A 19,265-nucleotide genomic window follows, 5' to 3' on the forward strand; every position below is an offset into this window, starting at 1 on the left:
CATTCACTTGTTGTGCAACAGGTCTCCAGAACCTTTCACCTTGCAAAACTGAAACTCTACACCTTCAACAACTCCTCACTTTTCTCTCCTGCCACCCCCTGTCAACCACTATTTCACTTTCTGTTCTTATGAGTTTGACTACATTAGGTACCAGTATAAGTGGGATCATACGTATTTGTCTTTGGTAACTGGCTTATTTTCTATTTTATTATTAGCATAATGTTCTCGGAGTTCATCCATGTTGTAGCATGTGTTGGAATTTCCTTCCTTTGCAAGGCTGAATACGAATTCCCGTGTGTGTGTGTGTGTGTGTGTCTGTACTGCATTTTGTTCCTCCACTGATCTCTTGATTCCATGTTCTGACTGCTGTGACTAACGCTGCTGCGGACATGAGTGTGCAGTGCTTTTCACCTCTTTCTTAAGAAGCTTTGCTAAATCATCTGTGAGTTTGTGAGGAAAACTACACTAGTTAGAAGAATTATGAGTTGATCATTTCTTTCTTCTTTGCTGCTAATTGTATAACCTTAGGTGAGATATGTGGCCCCAGGGGTCTGCTGGACGTCCTTATGTCAGAAAGGGAAATATATAAAGTTGTAGGAACTTAGAAAGTGTAGCACAGATGCGAAGAGGCCAGTTACTACATATTAATTGATTTTCCCTTACATTCGGGGGCACTTTAGTCATTTGCTTTCAGAAGTTCTGAGTTTGTTGTTTTGGTCAGTGGTACCTGAAAAAGAAATCCCTGTAATATTAAATATTTGTATAGTCAGGGGCGCCTGGGTGGCTCAGTCTGCCTTCGGCTCAGGTCATGATCCCAGGGTCCTGGGATCGAGCCCCGCACCGGGCTCCCTGCTCAGCGGGAAGCCTGCTTCTCCCTCTCCCACTCCCCCTGCTTGCAATCCCTCTCTCGCTGTGTCTCTGTCAAATAAAAAAATAAAATCTTAAAAAAATTTTTTGTATAGTTAATTCTTCAACTGTACAGTGTGCAAATTTTTATCTTAAAAACAAATAGTAACTGTAATGTTGGAAGGGAAGAATGAGTTGATGTAAGAGAAGCTTGACTTTTCTGGAAATTTCCTGATTTTAGTTATTGAACAATACAAACTAGTGAAAGGATCCACAAGATGACTTTTGTTTTGAAAGGTTGTTAAAAATCAATTCAATATACATTTTAGGTAACAATCTGTGATTATAACTCTTGGTTAATCTCTGAAGAGTGGAAGAATGTGTCACTGAAGTAGTTAAGTGCCTGGTGTGAAACGAATGGTTTATTGGTAGAGTTGAGAAAAGTTGCCAATCCTTTCAGATGCTACACCTCAAAGAGCTATCCATTAGATTTCTTACCGATATAGCTGTAATGGTTTGATGTGTGGGGAAAAAAGGGCATCATTTATCTTGTCCAAAAAAAAATTTTTTTTTAAAGATTTTATTTATTTATTTGACAGAGAGAGAGCACAAATAGGCAGAGAGGCAGGCAGAGGGAGAGGGAGAAGCAGGCTCTCCACTGAGCAGAGAGCCCAACGTGGGGCTTGATCCCAGGACTCTGGGATCATGACCCGAGCTGAAGGCAGCCGCTTAACCGACTGAGCCACCCAGGCGCCCCCCAAAAAATTTTTTAAGTCATATCTTTTTATATAATTCAGAGGAATTTGGGAATGTTTTTCTTTTAGGCTCATCAACAGAGCAGACGAGCAGATCGTTTATTAGCTGCAGGGAAATACGAAGAGGCTATTTCTTGTCACAAAAAGGCTTCAGGTGAGTATTCTTCTAAAGAAATACTGAGTCTAAAACTGGAGGGCAGTTTCTTTTCTCCAGCCATCTCAACAATTTATTCAGAATGAAAGTCACAGTAGTAATGATGTGGTGTTGCCCTACATATACAAGGTTGACACTACTGACCCACCAGAATATCGGTTTGGATTACTTTTCATGTGAGTATGTTGGATTTCGTAGTTCCTCCTAATCTAGTCTTCCTAAACTATGAAGGTTGCATATGCCATACTGGTAAATGACTGTGGACACAGCTTTCTGAATCCAAAGATTCCTAAAGGTAGAAGTGATTGCAAGAAGTCTACCACTTTATCTTAGTTGTTATGGAAAATAAATTTCAAATAGCCGTTTTGGGTTATGAAAGTAATAACTAAATTTTAACTGATTAGTTTTCACTGAATTTGTTTTCTGAGATGCTGGTAATACTCTTTGTTTAGCTTCTTTCTGAATATTTCATCTGTACGTCCATGCCTATGGTATCATGCTGATGATCGTTTTCTTTTAGATATGAAGTTTAGAATTAATGACTTCTTATCAAACAGTTATTTTATCCCAGTCAGTTGCAGTTTAGCATATGTTGAACTCAGAAATAGATTTTTGGGGTCTGTTTTGTAAAGACTGGTTTCTGTTGGCTGATTAACGAACCTAAAAACTTCGGGGAGGGAGTGTTTTACTCATGCTACATTCAAAATAGGCCACCTTTCTTAGAGCGAGGAAGACACTATTTTTTTTTCCTTCTAGGCCACTGTAATGATTAAAACCATGTTGTTTCTTGGCAGAGTGTACCCTCCAGTGTTGCCTTAGTGCTGGAATACAGACCACATGGTGGATACTGGTTTGACTAAGTTCTTTTATGTCAGTGATTTTTGCCTACACGCCTGTGATTTTCAGAGAAAATTTCAAGTCTTATTTTTAAAAGAATTAGTTTTGCCACTGAAGTGTACCCCTTCAGCAGTAAGGCTGGGGGCCTAATATGTACCCTGTAAGTCTTTGTGAATTTTTATGGTGAGTTTCATGGAGACCTTTATACAAAATTAAACTTGGCAGCTAGTGCTCTTTAAATCTTTCATAAACCATATTTTGTTGTGAATCAAATTGTTAAATTTATAGTCACCTTACAGAAAAGACAATGTACTACACTATTTAAAAAAAAAAAACAAAAACAGTTTTGTGTAGGGCGCCTGGGTGGCTTTGGCAGTTAAGGGTCTGCCTTCAGCTCAGGTCATAATCCCAGGGTCTTGGGATCAAGCCCCTGCTCAGTGGGCAGCTTGTTTCTCCCTCTGCCTGCCACTACCCCTGCTTGTACTCTCTCTCTCTCTCTCTCTCTCTGTCAAATAAAGAAAATGTTTTAAAAAAAAATGTTGTGCATGAATGCCACTGAAATCATACCTTTGATTAAATAACCCACAGTGGTTGTGGTTACATGTATATAAAATATAATACAGTGGAGTGACCAGCATATGTTGTGCATTGAGCAGTAGGAGATTGAGTATATAAAAGGGAGAAAGGTCTCCTTAATTCCTAACCTACATCCCTGTCTTTTTTTTTTTTTAAGATTTTATTTATTTATTAGAGAGAGAGCACAAGAGGGAGGAGGGTCAGAGGGAGAAGCAGGGAGCCTGATGTGGGACTCCATCCTGGGACTCCAGGATCATGACCTGAGCCGAAGGCAGACTCTTAACCGACTGAGCCACCCAGATACCCTCTACATCCCTGTCTTTATTTGAGGAGTTAAGATTGATGTTGGGCTTTACACGCCCCTTCCTACTTTCTCAGTATCTGCAGTCTGCCACATTCTCAGAGTAGAAAAGATAAAGGCAGCCTTTTGGATCCCATTAGCTCTAATGAGGGAGATAGAATTTAAGTGTGATTAGTTAATCCCACTGAGCTGATTTGATTTGGAGTTCAGACTTGGTTAAAAATAGCCTTGTGGGGCGCCTGAGTGGCTCAGTTGTTAAGCGTATGCCTTCGGCTTAGGCCATGGTTCTTGGGATCAATTCTTGGGATTGATGGAGTCCCGCAATGGGCCCCCTGCTCAGCGGGAAGCCTGCTTCTCCCTCTCCAACTCCCCCTGCTTGTGTTCCCTCTCTCGCTGTGTCTCTCTCTGTCAAATAAATAAAATCTTTAAAAAAAAAATAGCCTTGTGTTTTAGAGTGGAGTTGTGAATGTAATGCTAGTTTGAAAATTGGCGTGGTTAGGGGTGCCTGGTGGCTCAGTCGTTAGAATTCTTACTTGTAGTCTTACACAGTCCACTTCCCTAAGTTTTTTTCACAAATAGTGAAAAGAGCAAATTTATTTTATTTATGAGTACATATTTTTAAGATTTTTGTTTTTAAGTGATTTACACCAAACGTGGGGCTGAACTTAAAATCCTGCGATCAAGAGTCACACACTACTGACTAAGCCAGCTAAGTACCCCTTAATACCCAAATTTTATTTTATTTTATTTTATTTTTTTATTTTTTATTTTATTTTTTTTTTTAAGATTTTATTTATTTTTGACAGAGAGAAAGAGAGTGTACAAGCAGGAGAAGCAGCAGGCAGAGGGAGAGGGAGAAGCAGACTCCCTGCTTAGCAGGGAGCCTGACACGGGGCTCGATCCCAGGACCCCAGGATCATGACCTGAACCGAAGGCAGATGCTTAACCGACTGAGCCACCCAGGCGCCCCAAGACCCAAATTTTAAATTGAAGCAGGGGACATGGTTTAAGTGACAGTGTGACTCTTGTTTGATTCTTTTGTACTTGGAGACTCAGTGTCCTTGGGTATCCTCTGCTGTCATGTTAGGATTTCAAGGTTCTACAAGGGCAGTCCAGTTGGTTTAAGGCTGGTTTTATGAAACTGTTCCATTTGTTTATAAAGTGGATTTAAAGCAAACTATAGTTCACACAGGGACACAAATGTATGCAGACATAATAGGTAGTTTAGGGTAGTTCAGACTTACTATAGGAATAAAGGGCAAAAGTTGAGAAAAATTTTTGTATGGCTAGAGCAAAGGCTGTAGAACCAACTGTTTTCTGTTGGGGAGAGACCATCCAGTTAATCTGTATCTTAAAGACTATGATAGAACCTGGCAGACAACAAAATCATTTAAAATATTTGAATTAAGAAGACAGAAACATTGCCTTGTAGTATCTGCAAAAAGGCAAAAAGGAACTTAATGTAGGGATGAGAGACACTGAAAAGTTTATAGTAAGCAAGAAATAAAAAATGGAGACTGTGCGTGATCTATTATTATATTACTTGTCATTTATACCCTGTTTTGTTCCACAGTATATAAAAGGCCTTAGAGAGGAATATAGCAAAATATAAAATGTAATTAAAAATAAGCAGATGGGGAAGCCACAGAAAGATAAAATGAGGAGTGCCTGGAAGCATAGTTCACAAAATGCACCATGAGTTCTTGCTTATTTGATAGGAGAACTTGGCTTTGAGCTTTCTAGAAGGTAGCTCAGAGAGGAAAATTAGGGATTTTTACAGTGACTTTTTAAATCCAAGTAAATTAAGTCACCCAGAAACTGATCCTAAGGTCAGAGAGAAATGTATTACTGATCATTAATGGTCTTCATAAAAGACATACTGTCCTCAGCAACTTGCTTACAATAAATAAGTCAACAGGTTCTTATGGCTCTTAACTACCTGATTCATGGTAGGTTGATGGGATAGCTCAGAAATAATTCAATAAAAGTTCTGTAGGAGGCTAAAATGATATAGTCCAGGTATTCATGTGGGTAAAAAGACACTAATCATCAGTCTCTTGATATTTTTGTGATCAAAATGAGTAGTAGGGTTTTGATAGGTTCCTGTTTAATTTTAATCCTTCCTGATCCTATATTTCTAATTAGGCCGTCTTTACTTTCTTAATTATGAAATCTACAAGGATTTTGAAGAACAAACCCCTTCAAAATGGGGTAGAGAATATCTACAGTTGGTTACCACTGACTTCTTTCTTGGAGAAGTTAGGAATCCTGTCTTAAAATCCCCACCTTGTTTCTGTTCAGGAACAGGATAACTGTGTAGCAGAATTGCTTCTAAAACTAGTTCTTTTTGTCATAGGAGTACTAAAACTCTTCCTTTGACCTGTTGATTACAAGATTATGACTGTCATATTAATGTGCCTTTTTTTTTTTAACCAGCATATCTTTCTGAAGCCATGAAGCTCACGCAGTCTGAGCAGGTGAGACAGTTTCTTAATATTTTTGATAACGGTTAGAAGGATTTTCTTGTGGAGACTTGAACTGTGTATAAAATAAAGTATTGTGCCCCTCTCAAAGCACCATAGTCCAAAATACATAAGTTGGATAAGAGAAGAGTACTTCAAAAATTAAAACTCAGTGAACTGCTCTCAGTGTCCCAGACATGGCATGCAGAAACTTCTGTTTTTTCTTAGTTACTCCTAGATCTCAGATCACCAAATGTGTTCCTTAGAGACTTCTAGGGCCTTTCCTGAGCATTAACTCACAGAGAGTAAGCAGGTCTGGCCAATGGGAAACCAGTTGGCCTTCCCTTTGCATGCCAAAAATAATTTAAATCTGAATTTGTCTTTTTCCTGAACTCCTAAGCAGTTCCGGTACCTTTAAATTTTGTTTCACCAACGGTTTACATTTCTTCTGTGTTTGGGGAGGGCCTACCTAGGTTTTGAAAATACGTTTATCCAAAGATGATTTTCTGATTATAAAAGTGGCAGGGTACATAGGAGATACTCAGTAGTGTTTGTCTAATTGAATTAAGGAGATCCTTAGGGGATATCAGAGGGCAGGGAAAAAATACTGCTTCCTCAAACTGAACCAAGAGAACCTGAAAGTTACGTTCTATTCTGTGCTCTTCCCTTGGTATAGAACTGCTCATGTTAGCCACATAATACAAACATGCACTGAGCCTCCTGAACCACTGTTAATAAAAAGGGATTTTAGCTGGGGCGCCTGGGTGGCTCAGTTGGTTAAGTGTCTGACTTTTTTTTTTTTTAAAGATTTTCTTTATTTGTCAGAGAGAGCAGAAGCAGGGGGAGCGGCAGGCAGAGGGAGAAGCAGGCTCCCTTTTGAGCAAGGAGCCTGATATCAGGTAGGACTCGATCCCAGGACCCCAGAATCATGACCTGAGCCAAAGGCAGATGCTTAACCGACTGAGCCACCCAGGCATCCCTAAGCATCTGACTCTTGATTTCAGCTCAGATCATGATCTCAGGGTCCTGGGATCGAGCCCTACCCTGGGCTCTGCACTCAGCCTGGAGTCTGCTTAGAGATTTTTCTCTCTCCTTCTCCCCCCCCCAATCTTTCTCTCTAATAAATAAATCTTTAAAAAAAGATCTTAACTAGTTGTAGAATGACTATCTAAAGAGGAAAGTTTTATAATTTTAAGCTTAGTACAAATGGCATTTCAGAGGGGTAGGGTTGTTCAAAAGAGTTCTTATTCAATATGTTGATTTGGAAAGGACTTCTGACTTTCTGAATGAATGGGGGTTTGTTTATGAATAAAAAAGTTAGCTTATCTAAGGTAGAAAGGCCCAGTTATTTTGTTTTTGCTTTTTTGTTTAAAAAATTTTAAAACATCATATCAGAATAGAATTCTGATTGAATCACATTGTCATTATTTTTTATTTTTTTAAAGATTTTATTTATTTATTTGACAGAGAGACACAGCGAGAACAAGAACACAAGTAGGGGGAGTGGGAGAGGGAGAAGCAGGGTTCCCGCTGAGCAAGGAGCCCGATGTAGGGCTCGATCCCAGGACCCTGGGATCATGACCTGAGCCGAAGGCAGACACTTAACGACTGAGCCACCCAGGTTGCCCCTATTATTATTATTTTTTAGACCATTGTTTTTCTCACTTAGAATTTTTTTAAAGCACCCAGTATGGTTAATAGAATGCCATAGCATTTTAAACAAAATATTAAAAGCTTTTCCCCCCACACACTTCCCTGAGAATATGTTACTTTTACAAGTAGAAAATTGTTAACAGAAAGTTTCCACAAATACTCATTGACAAAAAACATGTTCAGCATAGAAAATGTGGAAAATACAGTTGAGTCTTGAACAACTTGAGGCTTACAAGTGCCAGCCTCCTAAATAGTCGAAAGTCTGCCTAAACTTCCCCCCCATCCAAAACTTAATTACTGATATTCTGTAGACCAGAAGCCTTAACAATAACATAAACAGTTGATTACACATAATGTGTATGTTGCATGATTATATACTGTATTCTTATATAACCATAAGCTAGAAAAAAAAAATAAAATCAGAAGAAAGAGAAAATATGTTTAGCATACTGTCCTGTATTTGTCGACTCTATATAGGTTAAGGTTTCTGTTGTCTGTTTATGGGATGAATTGTCTGTTACTACTGACATCAGTACTGTAGATGTTACATGTGTTACTGACATGAGACATCAAAAATGAAAATGTGAAGAAAACTCATTTGCAGGTATAACAAACAATTCATGCACTGAAAGCAAAGAAGCAGCAATATGGTTGCTTTATGGTAGACTAGCCTAAACACTAATGTATGACTCATTCATTATAGAATGTTTATGTTGTATAGTATTACAGTCATATTCATAATACAGTGTTGGAAACATTGTTACATCTTAAAAAACACACCTGTGATGATAGACTAATATGTGGTTTCTCCCATTTACGGGAGAGGCGTACCGAATGGTAATGTAATTCTTTGAAAGCAAGGTCATAAAATGGTAAGAAAACTTCATCATTATGCCCATGTAAAGGTAGACTGCTTCCACACAAGGCTTGCACACGGTGTCAGACACAATAAATGAATACTTCAGCGATGTTGAGGACGCAGAAACATTTCATACGGTTCTTGCAGCATAGTTACTAGATTTTCACATGAAGCTGCTCACACACAGGTAAGTTCATTAACTATATGGCATGATTTACTCTTCATTAAGTGGAAGGAGATCATAAGGTTTTTGCGTTATCATCATAAAGGTTTTTTTTTTTTTTCCTTTTTAAATAGGCATTTGTTCACAAATCTGGTTGACTGGGCTCAGCTGGGCAGTTATCAGTTGGGGTGGGGAGCTCTCGTGCAGTCAGATGGTGGTGGCTGATGATGTCATCTCGGAGGTGGCTTCTGTCTGGTGCTGGGCTAGGGAGACTTAGCTCGGCCTGAGACAGCTGGGGCTCCTCAGGTAGCACGGCATCGTTCTCCTCCTCCTCCTCCTCCTCCTCCTCCTCCTCCTCCTCCTCCTCCTCCTCCTCCTCCTCCTCCTCTCTCTGGTCTCTGTGACCTGGCCACGTGGCAGTTAGGTTTCCCAGCATTGTCCCTTCTTCTGCATTGTTCCTTGAATTGACTACAAAGGCCCACCCAGGTTTGAGGGGAGGGGCATTAGACTCCATCCCTTGATAGGACTGTTCAAAAGTTTATAGACATGTTTTAAAACTACCACAGTGGGGCCGTACTGCCCTGGTCGGTCACACCTCAGCTTTGCCTTTTGGCTGTGTGACCTTGGGCATGTTCCTGAGTCTCTCTCTTCCTCAACTGCCATCCATTCATTCATTCATTCGTTTGTTTATTTTTAAGTTTGGTTGATAATTCAGTGTTACATGAGTTTCAGGTGCACAGCATAGTGATTTGACAATTCTGTGTATTATGCAATGGTGACCATAAGTATAGTTCCAATCTCTCACCATACAGTGTTTCTTCAATGACTGGATTCCCTGTGGTGTACTTCTCATCTTCATGACTTACTTACTTTATAATGGAAGTTTGTACCTCTTAATCCCTTCACCTATTTCGTCCATCAACCCATCCCCCTCCCCTGTGGCCACCACCAGTTCTCTGTATTTGAGTCTGTTTCTGTTTGTTCAGTTGCTTTTTAGATTCCGCATATAAGTAAAATCATATGGTATTTATCTTATCCTTGTTTTATTTGCATAGTGTGAGACCCTCTAGGTCCATCCGTGCTGTCACAGGTGGTAAGATCGCATTCTTTTTAATGGCTGGATAATATTCTACTGTTCATATACACCACATCTTTTTTTATCTCTTCATCTCTCCATAGACACTTAGGTTGTTTCCATATCTGGGCTATTGTAAATAATGCTTCAGTGAACGTAGGGGTGCGGAGATCTTTTCCAGTTAGTGTTTTTGTTTTCTTTGGGTTAATACCTAGTAGTGGAATTACTGGGTTCTATGGTGGTTCTATTTTTAAATTTTTAAGGAACCACCATAGTGGCTGCACCAGTTTGCATTCCCGCCAGCTGTGAACGAGGGTTATTTTTTCTCCACATCCTCTCCAACACCTGCTGTGTCTTGTGTTGTTGATTTTAGCCATTTTGAGAGGTGTGAGGTGATACCTTATTGTGGGTTTCATTTGCATTTCCCTGATGGATAGTGATGTTGAGCATCTTTTTATGGGTCTGTTGGCCATGTGGATGTCTTTTTTGGAGAAATGTTCATTCGTGTCTTCTGCCCATTTTTTAGTTGGATTTTTTTTTCATAAAGAGTTTTATGAATGCTTTATATATTTGGATATTAATCCCTTATTGGATTCATCATTTGTGAATACGTTCTCCCATATTGTAGGTTGTTGCCTCTTCATTTTGTTGATGGTTTCCTCCTTGTGCAAAAGCTTTATATTTTGATATAGTCCCATTTATTTTTGCTTTTGTTGTCCTTGCTTGAAGAGGCAGATCCAAAAAATAATCACTGAGACCAGTGTTAAACAACTTACTGCTTATGTTTTTTCCCAGGAATTTTAGGTTTCAGGTCTCACATTTAGGTCTTCAATTCATTTTGAGTTTATTTTTGTGAGTGGTGTAAGAAAGTGGTCCAGTTTCATTCTTTAGCATGTAGTGGGCCAGTTTTATTAAAGAGACTGTCTTTTCCCCATTGTATATTCCTGCCTCCTTTGTCATAGATTAGCTATATGTGCATTTATTTTTGTGATCTCTGTTCTGTTCTGTTTGATCTCTGTGTCTGTTTTTGTGCCATACCATACTGTTTTGATTACATAGGTTTGCAATATAGCTTGAAATCTGGAGTATAGTACCTCCAGCTTTGTTCTTTTTTTTTTTTTTTTAAGATTTTAATTTGTGAGAGAGGGAGAGAGCATGACTGGGGGAGGGGCAGAGAGAGAGGGAGAAGCAGACTCCTCACTGAGCAGGGATGTCCCCCACCAACTTGGGGCTCGATCCCAGGACCCTGAGATCATGACCTGAGCATGACCAGGCAGATGCTTAACCGACTGAGCCACCCAGGTGCCTCCAGCTTTGTTCTTTATCAAGATTGCTTTGGTTACTTGGGGTCTTTTGTGTTTCCATATAAATTTTAGGATTATTCTAGTTCTTTGAAAAATGTCATTGGTATTTTGATAGGGATTGCATTGAATCCGTAGATTGCTTTGGGTAATATGGACATTTTAATAGTATATCTTTCTATTTATTTGTGTCATCTTTAATTTTTTTTTCATCCATGTCTTAGTTTTCAGAGTATAGGTCATTTTCACCTCTTTGATTATAAATTTATTTTTAGATATTTTATTCTTTTTGATGTAATTATAGATGTGATTGTTTTCTTAATTTCTGCTACTTTGATACTAGTGTTTAGAAACATGATGGATTACTGTATATTTTGTATCCTGCAGCCTTACTGGAATCATTTATTCTCATACTTTTCTGGTGGCTTCTTAGGGGTTTTCTCTATATAGTATTCTGTCATCTGCAAATAGTGACAATTTTATTTCTTCCTTACCAATTTGGATACCTTTTATTTCTTTTTCTTATTGCTGGGGCTAGGACTTCAGTACTACATTGAATAAGTGGCAGGGGTTGATATCCTTATCTTGTTCCTGATCTAAAGAGGGAAAACTTTCAGCTTCTAACCATTGAGTATGATATTAGCTGTGGGTTTTTCATATATGGCCTTTATTATAAAAGTTGAGGCATCTTCCCTCTAAACCCATTTTGTTGAGAGCTTCTTTATCAGGAATAGATGTTGAATTTTGTCAAATGCTTTCTCTGCTTCTGTTGAGATGATTGTATGATTTTTATCTTTCATTTTGTTAACCTGGTATTATCTGGTTGATATATTTGCAGATATCAACAGTCCTTAGAGCCCTGAAATAAATCCCACTAGATTGTGGTGTGGTGGATGATCCTTTTAATGTGTTGTTGATTTGGTTTGCTAATACTTTGCTAAGTTTTGCTAATTTTTTTGCTAATACTTTGCTAATTTTTACATCTGTGTTCATCAGGAATATTAGTCTCTAATTTTGTTTTTTGTAGTGTCTTTGTCTGGTTTAGGTATCCGGATAATGCTGGCCTCACAGAATTTGGAAGCTTTCCTAGCTCTTCTATTTTTTGTAATAGGTTCAGAAGGATAGGTATTAACTCTTAAAAAAAAAAAAATGGTAGAATTCACCTGTGAAGTCATCTGGTTCTGGATTTTTGCTTGTTGGGAATTTTTGATTACAGATTCAGTTCAGTTACTAGTAATCAGTCTGTTAAATTTTTCCATTTCTTCCTGATTCAGTTTTGGGAAGTTATATGTTTCTAAGAATTTATCCATTTCTTCTAGGTTGTCCAATATGTTGACATGTAAGTTTTTGTAGTAGTTTCTCATAATCCTTTGTATTTCTATGGTATTTGTTGTAACTTCTGTTTTCATTTCTGATTTTATATGTAGGTGTCCTCTTTTTTTGACGAGTGTTGAAGGTTTATCAATTTTGTTGTCTTTTCAGAAAACCAGCTCTTCGTTTTTTATTTTTTCTATTTTTTAAAGTCTCTATTTCACTTATTTCCACTCTGATCTTTATAATCTCCTTCCTTCTATTTACTTTGGGCTTTCTTCTTCCTTTCTAGTTCCTTTATCTGAAGGGTTAGATTGAGATTTCTCTTGTTTCTTGAGGTCGTCAGTATCACTATTAACTTCCCTTTTGCTTTTGCTGTGTTCATAGTCTTTGAACTGTTGTGTTTTCATTGCTCCATGTCTTTTTTTGGAGTTCCCTTTGATTTTTCATTTGCTGACCTTGCTTAGTAGCATGTTTTAGCCTCCACGTGTTTGTGTTTTTTCCAGTTTTCTTCTTGTAGTTGATTTCTAGTTACATACTCTGGTGGTTAGAAAAGATGCTTGAAATGATTTCAGTCTTAAATTTATTGTGGCCTAACGTGATTTATCCTGGAGACTGTTTCATGTGCATTTGAGAAGAGTGTATATTCTATTGTTTTTGGATGGATTTAAGTCCATCTGGTCTAATTTGTCTTTCAAGGCCAGTGTTTCCTTATTAATTTTATGTCTGGATCTATCTTTTGGTGTAAGTGGGGTGTTAAAAGTTCCCTGTTACTCTGTTACTGTCAGTTTCTCCCTTTGGGTCTGTTTAATATTTGGTTTATGTATTTAGGTATTATGTATTTAGGTTTATGTATTTATTCATGCTCCTATGTTGGCTGCGTAAATGTTTCCAGGTGTTTCCTTCTTGTTGGATTGATCCTTTATCATTGTGTAACGCCCTCCTTTGTCTCTTATTACTGCTTTTGTTTTACAGTGTATTTCTCCTGATATATTGCTACTGCAGCTTTTATTCTGTTCTGTTTGTGTGGAATATCTTTTTCCATTCCTCCGCTTTTAGTCCATGTGTCTTTAGGTTGGGAGTAAGTTTGTCGTAGGGAACATGTATGTAGGTCCTTTTTTTTGTAATCCATTCAACTACCCTACCTGTTTTGATTGGAGCATTTAGTCTGTTTACATTTAAAGTAATTATTGGTTGGTGTGTGTTTATTGCCATTTAAAACATTGTTTTTTTGTTGTTTTGCATTTCTTGTTCTTTTCTTCTATTGCTCTCTTCCCTTGTGATTTACCTTCTTGAGTGTTATCATTGGATTCCTTTCTGTGCATTCACTTTATCACCCCCATGCACACACGTTTTTATGTTTTTGACATCTGTTTTATACCTTTTTATTTAATGAGTCCCTTAACTAATTATAGTAGATTTTGTCGACTTTGGTCTTTTAACCCTCATACTAGCTTTATCCGTGGTTGGTCCACTTCCTTTTCTATGTTTTTCCTTGCTGGCGAGATTTTTTTCTTTCATGTGTTTTATTTCTAGTTTTGGTCTTTTCCACTTTAATGCTTCTTGTAACCGGTTTAGTGGTGATGAGCTCCTTTAGCTTTTGTTTGTCTGGGACACTCTTTTATCTCTCCTTCAATTCAGAATGCTAGCCTTGCTGGGTATTTGTTGATTCCTTTCAGCATTTTGAGTATATCGTGCCGCTCCTGGCCTGCAGACCTTTTGCTTAGAATCCACCTGATTCTGGAAATGTGCAAATACTAGAATAAAACAGAACAAGCATCCCATACTGTTCAGTAACTGAACACAGTTACTCTTCTTTGGCAGAGGATTCAGTAACTGGATTGGATCATCTTTGTAACAACATCTAGTTTTTAGGGTTCAGGATTCAATAACTGAACACATCTCTTTGGCAGAGGATTTACTGTAACATTCCCACCAGAGGCCTAGCCTTCCCCTCTTTTGTAACTGGCATCTTGCTGTGATGTGGATGGAATTGCATTAAACCTGTATAGCGATTTGGGAAGAATTGACACCTTTCGTATTCCAGGTTTTCGTGCGGCAGGTGACATCTGCCCCGGTTGAGCCTCCTCTGTGGCGGCTCCACAGAGGGCTGGCCTCGGAAGGTCAGGGGGTGTCCTGCTGAGGCCCCGCGGCTGCTCCCGTGCTTTCTTTGGGAGGAATGGGAGAGAGCCAGCCTTCTCCCTCCTCTCCCTGCTACGCCGCCAGGGGTTTCTGCCCTTGGCATGGGGACCCAGGGACTTGCAGGCATGCTTTGTGCAGACACGAGCACCGCCAGAGCATTTATCTTAAGAGGCCAGAGCCTTTCCGGCATTTAGGAGAGATCGTGTCAATGACCAGGGCCTTAGTTGGTCCTAAACAGAGTACCAGGCAAATAAAACATGTTCTCCATTTCCTTCCAGATACCGTAATTGGTATTATTTGTCAGGACTCTAGTATTGTTAGTGTGAATCAGGGTTGTGATGTTAGAAGACCTAACAAGACCTTAGGGGAAAAATAGATGATCACATTTTTGCACTGTCTTCCTCACGGTGGTGGTCAGAAAAACACACTTCCAGGCAGGAGTTTTGCACTTTCCTAAAATTTGTACCACGTGATCTGTGGTCAGCTCTCCTAGGATTTTTTTGGTCCCCCTCCTCCTTAGTGACACTTCTCCAGTCTGTGCTTCTACTCCAGAAACCGAGAATGAAATGTGTTGAAATTATGAAAACTTGTCTGTGATCTCTGTCCTCCAGCTGCATCCTGTACTTGGTTCAGTTGCAGAAGAAAGAGTAGCTGTGCTCAGTTATTGAATAGTATGGGATGCTTGTTCTTTTTCATTCTAGTATTTGAATATTTCACGTTGGTCTTTTTATGGGACTCATGTACGTTGGAAAAGTGTTTTCATTTCTGAAATTGCCAAACTGTTTCCCATGTTGCTCCTCCCAGTTGCCGCTGCAGTTCCGGTGATGGCGGATGGCGGACTTTACACTGCTGTTGATAGAACATGATCATTTTGATGGTGAAAATAAAATTGATTTAGGGATGCCTGGGTGGCTCAGTCAGTTAGGCGTCTGCCTTTGGCTCAGGTCATGATCCTGGGGTCCTGGGATCGAGCCCCGCATCGGGCTCCCTGCTCAGTGGGGAGCCTGCTTCTCCCTCTCCCCCTGCTTGTGCTCTCTCACTCTCTCTGACAAAATCTTAAAAAAAAAAAACAAAAAAAGAAAATTGATTTATATAATTAATAACATCCCAATGTTAATTTTATAGTTGAGGTTATATAGTTTTCATCTAAACCAGTGTGCAAAGATCTGTACAGAAATGATATAAAATAAAACCACCTGAAAAATTAGATGTTACAAAGGTGAGGAAGGAGATTTACCAAAAAAAAAACCCCCCACAAAAACCCATCTGATAACCCTGTGGGGATTCCCTTATATGTAACTAGTTGTTTTTCTCTTGCTGCTTTTAAGATTCACTTTATTTTTAATTTTTGACAGTTTAATTATAATATGTCTTGGTATGGATCTCTTTGGGTTAAGTTTGTTTGGGGCTTTTTTTGATTCCTGGACCTGATGTCTGTTTTCTTCCTCATGTTAAGGAAGTTTTCAGCTATTTCTTTTTTGTTTTAAGATAAAAATTATTTTTGAAAAGCTCTATTCCTTTTTTTTTTAATTTTAAGGGTAAAATTTAGTGATTCATCAGGTGCGTATAACACCCAGTGCTCATCACAAGTGTCCTCCTTAATGCCCATCACCCAATTACCCCATCCCCCTACCCACCTCCCCTCCAGCAACCCTGTTTGTTTCCTAGAGTTTGGTATCTCTTATGGTTTGTCTCCCTGTTCTCATCATATTTTATTTTTCCTTTCCCCTATGTTCATCTGTTTTGTTTCTTAAATTCCACATATGAGTGAAATCATATGGTATTTGTCTTTCTCTGACTTATTTCGCTTAGCATAATACCCTCTAGTTCATCCATACCATTGCAGATGGCAAGATTTCATTCTTTTGATGGCTGAGTAGTATTCTGCTGTATATATATACCACATCTCTTTATCCGTTCATCTGTCAGTGGACATCTGGGCTCTTTCCATAGTTTGGCTATTGCAGTCGTTGTAATTATTTCATGTAAGTTTTCTTATTATGCTTTGTTGTCCCAGAGGTCTCTTAAATAACTATCCTCATCCAAAAAAATTTTTCTTTTGTTGTTGATTTTGGGTGATTTCTACCCTTTCAGATGGCTGATCTGTTCTTCTGTATCATCTAATCTGTTTATTCCCTGTAGTGTATTTTTTGGTTATTGTATTCTTCTGCTCTGCTTGGTACTTTCTTATTGTAGAGAGATTTTCTGTCTCTTTGTTGAAGATTTACGTTCATCCATTCTTCTCCCAAGTTTGATGAGCATCTTTATGACCATTACTTTGAACTGTTTATGGGGTAGATTGCTCATCTTTGTTTTATTTGTTTTTCTGAGGGTCTGTCTTGTTCTTTCATTTAGAATGTGTTCTTCTGTCTCCTTATTTTGACTAACTGCCTTTATTTCTGTCTGTTAGGGAGCTCACCTTCATCTCCTGGTCTTGACGGAGTGGCCTTATGTAAGAGATGTCCTGTGGGGCTCAGAGGTGCAGTCCTCCGTAATCCCCTTTGTGGCCTGCAGGGACCCTCTTTGTGGCGGGGCCATGACTGCTGTGGGTGGGAGTGGCCTCTGGCCCAGCTGAGACCTAATACTTGTTTTGAAAAAATTTGAGGCTCTGTTGAATAGCAAACATAGTATGTAAATTTTAAGTGTTATAAAGTTATTCAGAAAGGAGGATAGGATCTTGGGATTATATTCATTGGATATTACTAAAGAGACTTAAATGTTAAATGATCCCTTTCCTTCTGTGTAATAGGCTCATCTGTCACTGGAATTGCAAAGGGATAGCCACATGAAACAGCTCCTCCTCATCCAGGAGAGGTGGAAAAGGGCCAAGCGGGAGGAGAGACTGAAAGCCCAGCAGAGCACAGACAGGGAGGCGGCTGCCCAACTGCAGGCATCTCCCAAGCCCTCTTCTGAGGACGCCGAGGGCCAGAGTCCCCTTCTCTCTGAGAAATACAGCCCTTCCGCGGAGAAACATCTGCCTGAAATTCAGGGGGTCTTTGACAGGGACCCAGACACTCTCCTGTTTTTACTTCAGCAGAAGCGTGAGCCGGCAGAGCCGCGCATCGGAAGCAGAGCCCCCAAAGATGATAAGACAGTTATAGAGGAGCAGGCAACCAAGATTGCCGATTTGAAGAGGCATGTGGAATTCCTTGTGGCTGAGAATGAAAGATTAAGGAAAGAAAATAAACAGCTGAAGGCCGAAAAGGCCAGACTTCTAAAAGGCGCAGTAGAGAAGGAGCTGGGTGTCGATGCTGACTTCGTAGAAAAGTCGGAGCTGTGGAGCTTGCCGCCACCTCCCGAGACTGCCGAGGCCTCGTCCGGTTGGCAGAGCCTGGCTGCGAGCGCGGGGAGGGCCAAGGACATCCCCATACCCAGTCTCCCGCCCCTGGATTTCCCATCTCCAGAACTTCCCCTTATGGAGCTCTCGGAGGATCTTCTGAAAGGATTTATGAATAATTGAAATGGAAGGCCAGACAAGAGCTGAGAAGACAAGACAAAATGATAGAGTAATACAGTTCATCCAGAAAAAAAAAAAAAGGGAAAACCACACGGGGGGTGATAGCAGAGACGCGCCGTGGGGTGGGGGGGGCACGCGGGGCCGGGAAACGCTCACTGTGACGCGTCCCGTGTGCACTTGAGCACTGGCGCTGAGGACTCCAGACGGGGCAGACACCAGGCTCCCCGGGGGCTCCCTCTCTCCTGATACAAACCAAATGGCTACCTGGAATAACTTTTTCAAGCAACAGTTATTTTTCTTATCTTCAGGGTTAAAATGTATAAAAGTATGTTATGTATAATTAATCTATAATGCCATAAATGATAATGCAAAACCTAAAGAATATGGCGGCCTGAGGGGCCACCTTGTATTTGAAACATGCTTTCTATCATGCATTGACTCTATGCATTTTGTTATGCACATTTCATTTGTTGAATAAGGTGTGTAAGACACACCTTTCTAGATGAAACTCTGTGTGCCACACTTTGCACTACTCATGAGAACCTCAAGACTATCAAGAGAAATATTTAAATTTCCATTTTATGAAGAAAGGAACCAAATTGTTATGTTTGTTTGTTTTTTTTAAATTACCAGTTTACATAATTAATCAGGGTGCATTTTAAGTTCTGTTTTGTTTATTGTTTAAATGTATCATTTGAAAGTACTAAGGACATATCCTTTACTGATGCATGAGTGGAAGTGATGGTAGTTGGCATTGTTTGATTGTAAGAAGTCAATAAAGTAATTGTGTTTTATACCTTTGTTGAATGTGGTTGGCAGTTGATAAGCAGGTTTTGGGTGGCTCCTCTGTTGTCAGTTCTGCATATGCCCTTGAAGGGATTCAGCCAGGTGATTCCTTGTGTTTGTTAAAGTCGTGCTTCAGGGCTTCAGGGCGTGTGTCCGTTTCCCCTACGACAGAGTGGGGTGGACAGGGAGCTCCTGAGGTTTAAGTGTGCCCCCTCTTCTTGCCCCGCCACACGGACAGTGCGCAGGCAGGGGGTGGCTGTACCCCGGCCCCCCGGCTCAGCCTCAGACATTCCCGGAGGGAGGGAGAGGAGGACGACGTGAGCGCAGCCCGCGGCTACAGGCCACGGGGTGTGTTTAAAGCCTAGACTGTGTTCACTGTGTGGAATTGTGGGAGTGCCAGACAGATGCAGGACCCCACACTGCCTCAGAGACCGACCTCAGGGACAGTGGGGCCGAGGGGTAGGACTGGGCTCATGTTTGGCGGTGAAACTGGCAGGAGGAGCATGAGATGGAAGTGAGCTTGTGGAGGCCACGTTTTTTTCATGTCTCATCTTGCTGTGGGTGAAACCAAAAATAAACTAGCTTCT

General features: G+C 39.9%; 1 protein-coding gene across 5 annotated transcripts in view; it reads left to right on the forward strand.

Annotated features, from left to right (window-relative positions):
- The window catches only part of NRBF2 (nuclear receptor binding factor 2), a 33,520-nt gene extending 14,827 nt beyond the window's left edge, over nt 1–18,693 (forward strand). For 4 of the 5 annotated variants that reach the window (XM_027596443.2, XM_035724280.1, XM_027596447.2 and 1 more), the window contains 3 exons: nt 1,671–1,755; nt 5,906–5,946; nt 17,185–18,693. In XM_027596443.2, the coding sequence (XP_027452244.1) occupies nt 1,671–1,755; nt 5,906–5,946; nt 17,185–17,895 (837 nt within the window). In that variant the 3' untranslated portion in view covers nt 17,896–18,693. The remainder of the gene's footprint in view (nt 1–1,670; nt 1,756–5,905; nt 5,947–17,184) is intronic. The other variant, XM_027596445.2, reaches the window with a different exon arrangement.
- The last annotated feature ends 572 nt before the right edge of the window (nt 18,694–19,265 follow it).

Source organism: Zalophus californianus, chromosome 15 (genome assembly GCF_009762305.2).
Source record: "Zalophus californianus isolate mZalCal1 chromosome 15, mZalCal1.pri.v2, whole genome shotgun sequence".
NCBI lineage: Eukaryota > Metazoa > Chordata > Mammalia > Carnivora > Otariidae > Zalophus > Zalophus californianus.